Genomic DNA, 9,845 nt, shown 5'->3' with positions numbered 1-9,845 from the left:
CCCTCCGCTCCGCTCGCGCTCTCGTGGAGAAAGATGGGTGAGAAGGAAAAAAAAATGAAAGGCGGCGGCGTGGCTGACTTGTCGCGCGTTTGGATCGCACAGGGAGATGGCGACGGGGAGGAGGAGACTATATAAAAGGTAGCCCGGTGCGGTGTGCGCTGTGCGGGTGTGGTCGTGAAGTCGGGGCTGATCTGTAAAGCTCTGGAAATGAGTTGTGCGGCCGCGTCGGCGTTCGACGGAACGGTCAAGGGCGGCGGTTGACGTTTGAATCACGCGATTGGAGGGTGCGATGCGAAACAGTCTGTAGAATTGCCTAGCCATCGAGTGAGTGTCCTGAGGTACATGTGACTGACATGTGGGTCTGACGCATGCCTGTCGGTTCGTGCTAATTGCCCCAATTGTCCTTTCTAACCTTCTTCTAGGTTCTGTTTGTTACGAGAAAAAGCTTCTTCTGGAAAGAAAAAAGGCAGCGGTCGATGCTTCTTCTTCTTTAAGATGCAAGGAAGCGCGTACGCTGGTCCTGTGAGACTTTCGGCGGATCCGTGTGGTTAGGTTTAAGCCTGGGCAAAGAATACATTTTCCCAACCGAAACGTTGGGTAAGGTGAGATTCCTATTGGCCGGTGCTGGTTTTTATGTTTGATCATCAGAGAAGTAATAACAACCTGGAACTGGAACGAACTCTGGGTGTGAACGCGCTCGTGCTGGGTTGGGTGGATTCATCGGCACGAAAAAACTCCATCGGCGGCGACGGCACACAGCGTCGTTTTCTCGGGCTCCCGGCGTCGTGGGCCCGCTCGGCGCACCGCCGAGACTGTTTTTTTTTTCCCCTCGCGGATGGATCGGGTTAGCTCACGATGAATCAGATTGATGCAACATTACCAAACGGAAACAGCTTCATAGATACATCTGACACATGAAAAATCAGTCGCGAAACGAGCTATTGATATCAAGTAACAGGTCGCGAAACGAGCTATATATTGATATATCAAGTAACAGGCTGTTCCAACGAATCGAAATGCTTGCACCAAACATAGGCATCATCTCCAGGAGTTCAAAATACGTGACAAACAAAATTGATCCTACGAGGCTACAACTACGAGTCTTTCTTGGACGCCTTCCTCTTGATCCGGCTGAAAGGGCCGACCGTCTGGTCCATGATGTACATGTATATGACCTGGCTCCAGGACCTGTACGACTTGAGGCTGTCGTAGTACTCCGGCGCGATCTCCTTCACCCTGTGCAGCCTGGTGCCGGGGATCCTGGGGAAGTCGTGGTGCTCGTTGTGGTACCCGACGTGCCACGCCATCAGGTTCAGGGGCCCGTAGTACGAGTACGTCTCCTGCTCCGGGCTGAACACGTAGTGCTCCGTGATGAAGTGGCCCGCCATGGGGTGCATGCCGCCGCCGACGAACGTGGAGAGGATCAGGTACGCGAGCGACTTCCAGCCGCACAGCCAGACGAGGCCGGCGTCGAGACCGGCCTGGACGGCCAGGTTGGTGAACTCCCACATGCCCGGGGGCTTCGGCTTCAGGAAGACCGGCCGCAGCGCGTAGAAGAAGAGCTGGAGCACGACCCATATGAACTTGCTGACGGCGTTCCTCACGGCATGCGCCTCCGCTTGGCTCGGGATGTCCATGTCGATGCCGTCCACGCCCTGGAACCGGTGGTGCTCCAGGTGGTACTTTTGGAACGTTATGGACATGGGGACGCCGATGGGGAGGTTTGCGAAGATGCCCAGCCAGCGATTGAGGGATGGGGTTGTGAAGGCAAGGTTGTGGCTCAGCTCATGGATAGCAAGGAACAGGTTGTGGTTTAGGAAGGAGCCGAAGAAGTAGGCCACCGTCAGTAGCTTCAACCAGCTGGCATCGCAGAGGAATGCAGCGGTCCATAGCTGAAGCGACACAACCAAAGCAATCTGCAAAAAACAGTTGAAATAACCATCAAAGCATGTCGCAGTTAAAACTTGATATGAGAAGTGATGGTTTCTGGCTGTAATATCTTAATAATGAAATTGGCAGAAGAAGATTCTATGCTTAAATTGGGAATTCGGACCATACCGACCGTGTCATACAGGTATGCACAAACAACTTCAGCAGATACAACAGAACATATCAGTGCAAATAGGAGTACAACTTATTGCTCCAAAAAGAAAATTCAGCTTATGGACAGGATGGCAGCAGCCCTTACGATTTTTTCTTACAAGGGGTATGAGATGTGCGTTGCCAGCTTGCCCAGCCAAAGTTAAAAGGCCAACGAAATAGTTGGTGGTGAAAGGGATATGACACCACCTTTGCACATGAAGCCAAAATTCAGCAAGGACTGACAACAAGATACTCTGATTCAAATGATTGCACAGAAAATGGTGCCGGGAATAGTAATTCAGTAAGGATGTGTCAATGTACTTACAGATTCATGCCATATTCAAGTCATTCATCTTTTGATAATGTTCTCACATATTGGCATTAAAGTCTTAGTTGATTTACATTCCTCATTAATGACCTCAATAGGAAATGAAAAACACCTTTTCTTCATGCAGTTCTTAATTCCTATGGTTCTTCCCACAATCTCACCATGATAGAGGGTACCAAAGATATGTTTGCATCTTGTGGTTGATTTGAAATTACTGTCCTAAATTTGTCATACGAAACTGAGGGTTCAGTATGATCAGAAGCAAGATATGTCATGGCCAAAGTTGGTGGGATTTGCCTACCCTTCAAGGAAGTAGCAGTCACTAGTTAGGGCTTAGGAGAATGAATCTTTATCAATTCTTAATCGCTCCTGAAACAACCAGGAAGGTTTAATGCATGTCTTGAAAGGAAGTGCCGGTAGCCAATAAGAAGAAGCAACTGCCATTTCAGGAACCCTTTCAGGCTTAGAGTTACAGCTGGAACTGATTCAGGGCCAACAAGAAAGGTTCAGCAGGTCACAATAAAGTTGGCAGCTTATGCCACCTAGCCATATGCCATTAGGCTCATTATGGGAAACAATTCAAAAGATGATTTGACCGTATTCTTTGGTTACTACTTCATCTTGTTTGCACCATAAAACCCAATCTTAACAGTTAGCAGTTTGCAGGCACGTCAAATTTGCAGTGACATAAGGAATACTAACCAGTTAGTCGAAGACAAGGCAAACAAAATTACAAAACAAGCAAGTAACAGAAGAAAATGTGAAAGTCCAAAGAACTGTGCCTGCAGTCTTCCTAACAAAGAAAAGCATATCTACAATCACTTCGTCATAGTGGTGGTTCCAGAGAATACCTCTAGCAATGTACCGTAAGCACCATAACCTGCACAATGCCAAACTAACCTCGCACTGAAACCGTAACAAACAGCACACCAATTCTGAATTCAGATATGCGTAGTAACTTTAGGGCTACCCAACTTTAATGGATCCAAACCGACTTGCATCTGTTCAGCAAACGCCAAACATCGTAAAAGGAAACAGCGTGAATCATACTTTCAGGCGAGCTCAAATCCTCGATCCTATATTCCTCATTGCACACACAGAAGCGCACAAGAAGGAAAGAAAGAAAGAACAGATGCAAAGAGCAGAGCGTAAAGGAAGCAGATCACGGCACCTTGAGGAAGGCCCACGGATCCGGGCCGAAGAGCTCCTTGATCTGCGGGTACTTGGCCAGGATCTCCCGGCGGCGCGACGCGTGCGGCTCGTCCGTGTACGACCAGAAGAAGTCCGTTGCCATCACCCCTTCCTCCGCCTCCATCCCCGCGCCCATTGCTCCCCTCCCTCCCTCTGGCCCCGCGAATGGCGGTGGCTCGCGGACGCAGTGGCGATGGCACGGGGTGGAGCTGGCCGCTGGCGCCCGAATGCGGGTAGGTGGATTCGTCGCCTCCTTTTCACGCGGGCGGCGCGATCCTGTGTGCTATCTTTGATGAAAGTATCTACCGGCTATGGGTGGGCGTGGAGGGGGTGGGAGAGTTTGTCTATTTCGGGGAATCCGGAGGTGACGACGAGCATGAACGTGCCCTCGCTGGGGGAGAACGTGACGCGGAGCTGGCATTGTGGGGTCAACATGTCATTGAAGGCGATGGCCATGGGCCAGGAATAGTTTGGGCCTGAAGGCCATGTGAGGCCTAGGAAGAAAGGAAAACTGCCCCAGCCACGGGCCTCGTGGACCGACCTATTTTTTACTTTTCAGGACACCAAATGGTAAACAATTGAGCGACTTTTGAGAATTTGATTTGAGACTTAGTCAATCTCAAGATGTGTCGGCACAGTTTTTTTTTTTGATGTGTTCATAGGAGTAAGGTTTGCGTACGTGTGTCTATAGAAGTGAGTGTGCATGCATGTTGAGCGTCTGTGTCTGTACTTATGTGATCGCAAAAAACGAGATCCATTGGTCATAGGTGGGCGACACTAGCGTCCAAACATCCGGACGCGGCATCCGTTCAGGCGCGGATCCAGCAACTGCACCAGACACGGTGCCCGCGCTCGACGTAGCGCCCATGCCCACGCACATCCCCACTCCAGACGTGGCGTCCATCTAGACAGAGCTTTCACGCCCACGCTCGACTAAGCTCCCTCGCCCGCGCCGGTCTGAACCCAAACTAGTCCACGAACCTAGTGATGGTGTAGGCGAGCAGCCGTTGATTCTGGAGCAGCGCGATGAGGACCCACTCCAGAGCCGCATACGACAGCGTGGACGTGACCCTACGCATCCTCCGGTGGAGCGCTGCCGCCAACCTAGCGACCAATGCCGCAAACTCCAGTGCTAGCTCTCTCTTTCTCGCTCGACCACCCTACATCTAAATCTACTTTTGCAACACTCAGACGAAAACAATTGCAATATACGTCTGAAAACTGATGCAACATACATTTGCAACATAGTCATTGAAACAAATGCAACATCCAGTTATAACATTTGCAACGTACGTCTGAAAAAGATGAAACATTTTGAACAAACTATTGCACCATACATGTATAACCATTGCAACATGTGTAATATTCGGATCTATCTTTGCAACATCCATACGAAATAATTGAAATATACTTCTGAAACACTTAGAATGTACGTTTGCAACACGCGTTTTTAGCGCTACATAATGGGGGCGCGTGGTGAAGTGACGCGGTGGAGGCAGCCTGCGAGACGGCCACGGTGTGCGGGAGCAAGCAACTTAACGGGAGGATAGAGCGCTAGACGCGTGGAGCGAGCAACGACACGAACGGGTGCGCGGAGCGGTCCGTCCGTCCGTCCGGAGGCTTACAACAAGCATTATCGTTGGTCATATCACATCGTTGTGCTGAGTCACCTATGAACAGCTGCGCAGCGCAGAGTCACCACCAGCGGCGGGAAAAATATGCTGAGGAAATCATACACTAGTGGAAATATGAAAAAGATCATAATCTCTCGAAGAAAATTTAAAACTCAGCACATCCATAGTTTTTGCATATACGCCGCTTGTGCAAAAGTTAGGAAGCAAAGTCATTTTCAAAAATAAAAATCATAAACGAGTTTGCATCTCAACTTTTGCTAAAAAAATGTGCATATCTAAACACATTATGGATATATATGCTGAGTTTTAAAATCTTTCAAGCGTTCAAAGTATGTTTTTGCGATCAGTTTCCATCTTCACTACATATTTTGCCACGAGTGTTCCTCTCTTTTTTTTCTTTCCTTTTCTGAGCACAAGTGTACATCTCAGCCCTTGTTTAGTTCCACCCCAACTTCCAAAAAGTTGCTACAGTACCTGTCACATCGAATGTTTGCGGCCCATGCATGGAGCATTAAATGTAGACGAAAAGAAAAACTAATTGCACAGTTTGGTGGGAAATTGCGAGACGAACGTTTCGAGCCTAATTAGTCCATGTTTGAACACTATTTGCCAAATAAAAATGAACATGCTACGGTAGCCCCAAAATCCAAATTCCTATAACTAAAAAGGGCTCATTTCAGCTTCATTCATTTGCTACTTGAATATTCCTACTCCTAGCACACATGGTTGAAACCGTCTTTGACCGACAAGACAACAAGGTGATGGACACGCCAACAATCTGACACTCACATGGAAAGCACAGGGTCATTCCTCATTGTGCACAGATAACATCCTGACAACTTTTTTGTCACGAACCCTGCATTCAGATTTAACCAGGGCAAACACAAGACTGAAACACATCGACGCCAAAAACACAGCCACACACGAGCGAAGCAGAAGCAGACACCACGAGGGATCCAAAACCCTCACGGCCCAACCAGCTTCCACATCGGATTCCGAGCCTCCAAGGGCTGGAGGCCTGGAGCTGGAGCTGGAGCCGAGAGCAAGCAGCGAACGCTCTCTCCTTTGGAGACAGCGGCTGCCTGTACCTGGCACTCTGGGCCCGCTCCCGGACTCAACTCATCAGCCATCACGCATGCCCGATGCCTACTATGATGACCATGCATCACCTCACACTAGCTACGCTACGATACAAATAAAATCATATAAAACCAAGCTGCCTGCATACAGGAAAAAACAAAAGTCTGGATTCCTCCTGCCTGGCTGCCTGCCAAGCGGGCCATCAGCCTTTGCGGGCCCACGAGGCAGAGTCCGGGGCCGATAAAACGTGGGCCCCCGGTCGCCGCGCTCCCTCCGGCAGTCTCCGGCTCCTCCCTAGAGAGACGGCTGGAAGTTGAGGCGCGAGGTGTAGGTGGCCTTGGGCGTCCAGTTCCTGGGGATGACGTCGCGGGCCGTGAGCGTCTTCCTGGCGGACAGCGTGGTGAGCCTCACGGAGAAGGGCCCCACAAGCGGGCCCCGCACCAGGCACCACGTGGCCCCCCACACGTGCCTCATGTCCAGCCACTCCACCGAGTTGGCCTGCAACACAGCATAGGACAGCAGCGATTGCCAATGGTTGGCATTGGCAAGCAACAAGGTGAATGATTGTAAGCAAGAGCAGTGAACAGCTGTTGTTACTGTTAGTTAAAACCCGGCCACTACCACTAGGCAAAGCGCAGCAGCGTTTGAAACTTTTACAAAGGCAACAAAATAAAGCCAGCGGACCAAAGTCGCATGGGATTCCTTGGCATCTTTGGATTCCCCAGCCCAACAAAGGCCAGGACGACAGACGACTCAGCCACAAGCGTGCCACAGGGCGTGGATGGCTGTCGGATTTAACGGCCACCGTGAAAGCACTCACTAGTGCAACGCAAAAGCAGCCAGGCGTGAGACCTTTGTTGGGTTTCTTTAGTTTCAGCTTCATGGTCGTCTTAGACCGAGCTGATGGAAGCAACATCATGGGCTGCCGGCACAGAGCAGTTGATTTCAGGGGGGGAAAGGCGACTGAGATGAGTCCTCGATGGAGCAACAGCACCATGACCAGCCAGGGGCTCACGTGCTGCTTTTCCAACACATTCAGAACGGGAATCATTCGGCAAAGAAGATCATGTCGTATGTCTTAAACTATTTAGGTTTATGCAAAGCTTTGAGTAGGGCTTGTGTGGTAGACAGCGCGAGAAAGTAGCAGCACTAGCACGCCTTGTTGCCTGGGCATGCGTCCCTATTCCAGATAAGGTGCTGCCTTTCCTTGTGTGACCTTAAGTACGAGTACAAATGTAGAATGGGTAAACACTAAACAACGTGAAAGAGATTTTTAGCTGCCAGGTCTTTTGGCCGGCCTCTCACCTCTTCAGATCGATTCGATCTACCAGACAGGGCAGGATACAAGCCAAAGGACAGCGGCAACTGGCAATGCTATTGAGAGTACTGAAAGCAAGCAACACTGGAGCACGCACGTCTTATGTCTCCAACATGCTGGGGTTAAGGCAAGGCAAGGCCCTATGGGCTGTGGCCCTCTCTTTGGTCGGTGGTGCATCTACATGGCCCAAGGACACGAAATAGTCCTTTTTTTTCCCTACCGATCGATCACTTTGGTGCGTGCCACTACTCTACGATGTGTCAAAATACAGGGTAAAGTATATTTTCTAACCTAAATTGTATATCAGTTCGATTTTCAACCCTCCAACTGTTGAAACTAGTCAAATTTGTTCCTATGTTTGGTTTCTAAAATTAATAAATATCTGGTTTAATCAGTAGAAATTCATAATTAATTTCTTTTAAGAAAAAAAGAAACTACTTTCTACTATTCTAAAAGTGTTATTTAACTGTTGTTGTTTTACATGTAGATAACATTTTTAGAAAAACAGTACTAGTTTCATATTTTTCTCATTTAAAATAAATTAGTTATGAGCTTCTTAAGGTCAAACCATATTTTTATTATTTTTATAGAACATAGAACCACCGTTTTCAAACAGTTAGGGTGCTTGTTACCCGATTTCATGCTTCAAGGTTGAAAATCAATGTAACTTGGAGGGCGGAAAATGTATTTTACTGCTAAAATATAAAATGAATTTACCGTCTTCTCTATGACCCTATCACATTAAGCTTTTGGATTAAATTGGTCAATTTAATATGGTGTCATAATCATATGTCTCGAGTTGAAATCCTCATTACTGCAATTTAAAATAATTATTCATAGAAAGAATCGTCCGTTACCTGCTTTATCTGCATGGATCCGATGTCGCCTTCGCCGTCCTCGAACTCGACGAGCAGAGAGAGCCAGAAATTAGTCGAGCCCTCGTTCACGCGGAATGCTATGTTCTTCCCGCCGTACTTGCAGGCCGTCCTGGTATCCGTGCACCGATCAGTTTCAGAAACAAAACGAAACAGGGAATCTAAAACTGCCAGTGCCAGTTGAATTAATCGGGTTTTCTTTTTGGGCTAGTATTGACATCTGCTGCAATCTCTAGTAGTAACCCCCTCCCCTGCAGAGATTGATCAGGAGGTGTTTACAAGTGTTCAGAATCAGATGCGACTCTGACCGAGTTACTTCAGGCAGCGGCATGTTTAACCCCAGCAGCAGGTCTCAGACTGACGGACAGCTGGGCTGCATTCCCTCCCATTTAACCCTGGACAATTCACTACCCCCCGCAGGAATCAGGATCATATAGTACTTGTACTACTCCTACAGAGGTAATCATAGCACCAGAGATGTTTTCGGATGCCAAGTGGCCATTTTTCAGCATAGCATCACGATTTACGAGACACTGTTACCGCTCCTACAGTACTCCTACTTGCAACGCAGCAGTTGGTTCTGAACTGACGAGCATTCACAGCAAGACTGGGAGTTGCGAGTGGTGCTCACCTTCTGTACACGACGTTCAGCTGGCCCCGGTCGCGCAGGCGGCCGCCGGCCCCCGCGACGGCCATCCTGCTGTAGGCGGCGCCGCTGAGGTCGAAGTGGGTGCGGCCGAAGGCGCAGAGCCCGCCGGGGCACTCGTCCGTGACGATCACCGTGACGGCGCGGCGGGAGCAGATGCCGCGGTCCAGGCACTTGACCTTGTAGCAGGCGCCGCAGCCCTCGCCGTCCTTGAACAGCACGGGGCTCACCGACCCGACCCGCGCCTTCATCGGCACCACGTCCACCAGCGTCCCGTACCCGCACGCGCCACCTGAAAGAAAACCGTACGTTGTGTTCGTTGCTGCCGTCAGAATAGTAAAATCATCACAGCCTCACTCACAGCTTCTTCAGTTTTATAAATTAGAAAAAAAGAACAAGAGAAATTACGGAGGGGACAGAACAGCCGAGACAGGGCATGGAAATGCAGGTTGACGTGAACAGAGCCTGTGGGCTGTGGCCGCGTGTGAATTGTGATGGACAAAAGTCACGGGCTCACAGGTGGGTACTGTTCTGTTCAGTTGCGAGACGCGTCAACAGGACGACAAAACTGAAGGTCATGCACCGCACGACGTATGAGTACTGCTCAGGACGGCGTAAATGCCAGCAGTAAACGATCGAGCAGGGTATTGTTGCGCCGTTGGATTAACTTCTACTGGTACTGATTTGGTGG

At 49.4% G+C, this 9,845-nt stretch overlaps 2 protein-coding genes across 3 annotated transcripts; both read right to left on the bottom strand.

Moving 5' to 3' along the window:
- Positions 1–966: 966 nt before the first annotated feature.
- On the bottom strand, positions 967–3,894 carry LOC136494161 (sphingolipid delta(4)-desaturase DES1-like). Of its 2 annotated transcripts, none has more exons than XM_066490321.1 (2): positions 3,582–3,894; positions 967–1,916 (listed from the first exon to the last, which is right to left on the bottom strand). In XM_066490321.1, exons 1-2 carry the CDS (start codon positions 3,735–3,737, stop codon positions 1,095–1,097), a joined length of 978 nt encoding a protein of 325 aa, XP_066346418.1. In that variant the 5' UTR covers positions 3,738–3,894; the 3' UTR covers positions 967–1,094. The 2 variants fall into 2 exon arrangements, with proteins under 2 accessions (XP_066346418.1, XP_066346419.1); XM_066490322.1 differs by lacking the exon at positions 3,582–3,894 and adding an exon at positions 2,059–3,484.
- A 2,148-nt stretch (positions 3,895–6,042) lies between these two features.
- Positions 6,043–9,441, bottom strand: LOC136493549 (expansin-B17). The gene is made up of 3 exons (XM_066489647.1): positions 9,140–9,441; positions 8,491–8,620; positions 6,043–6,813 (listed from the first exon to the last, which is right to left on the bottom strand). Exons 1-3 carry the CDS (start codon positions 9,403–9,405, stop codon positions 6,610–6,612), a joined length of 600 nt encoding a protein of 199 aa, XP_066345744.1. The 5' UTR covers positions 9,406–9,441; the 3' UTR covers positions 6,043–6,609.
- Positions 9,442–9,845: the final 404 nt, after the last annotated feature.

The sequence above is a fragment of the Miscanthus floridulus genome, chromosome 11 (genome assembly GCF_019320115.1).
Source record: "Miscanthus floridulus cultivar M001 chromosome 11, ASM1932011v1, whole genome shotgun sequence".
Lineage (NCBI taxonomy): Eukaryota > Viridiplantae > Streptophyta > Magnoliopsida > Poales > Poaceae > Miscanthus > Miscanthus floridulus.
The sequence above is the reverse complement of the archived record's forward strand: the minus strand, read 5'-3'. Positions and strand labels throughout refer to the sequence as shown.

Coding starts and splice junctions, on each gene's coding strand:
- LOC136494161 (XM_066490321.1), bottom strand. CDS start 3,737: ATGGGCGCGGGGATGGAGGCGGAGGAAGGGGTGATGGCAACGGACTTC. Junction 1,917..3,581: donor ATCCGTGGGCCTTCCTCAAG/GTGCCGTGATCT, acceptor TGTTTTTTGCAG/ATTGCTTTGGTTGTGTCGCT.
- LOC136493549 (XM_066489647.1), bottom strand. CDS start 9,405: ATGAAGGCGCGGGTCGGGTCGGTGAGCCCCGTGCTGTTCAAGGACGGC. Junction 8,621..9,139: donor CTGAACGTCGTGTACAGAAG/GTGAGCACCACT, acceptor CACGGATACCAG/GACGGCCTGCAAGTACGGCG. Junction 6,814..8,490: donor GATCCATGCAGATAAAGCAG/GTAACGGACGAT, acceptor GCTGTGTTGCAG/GCCAACTCGGTGGAGTGGCT.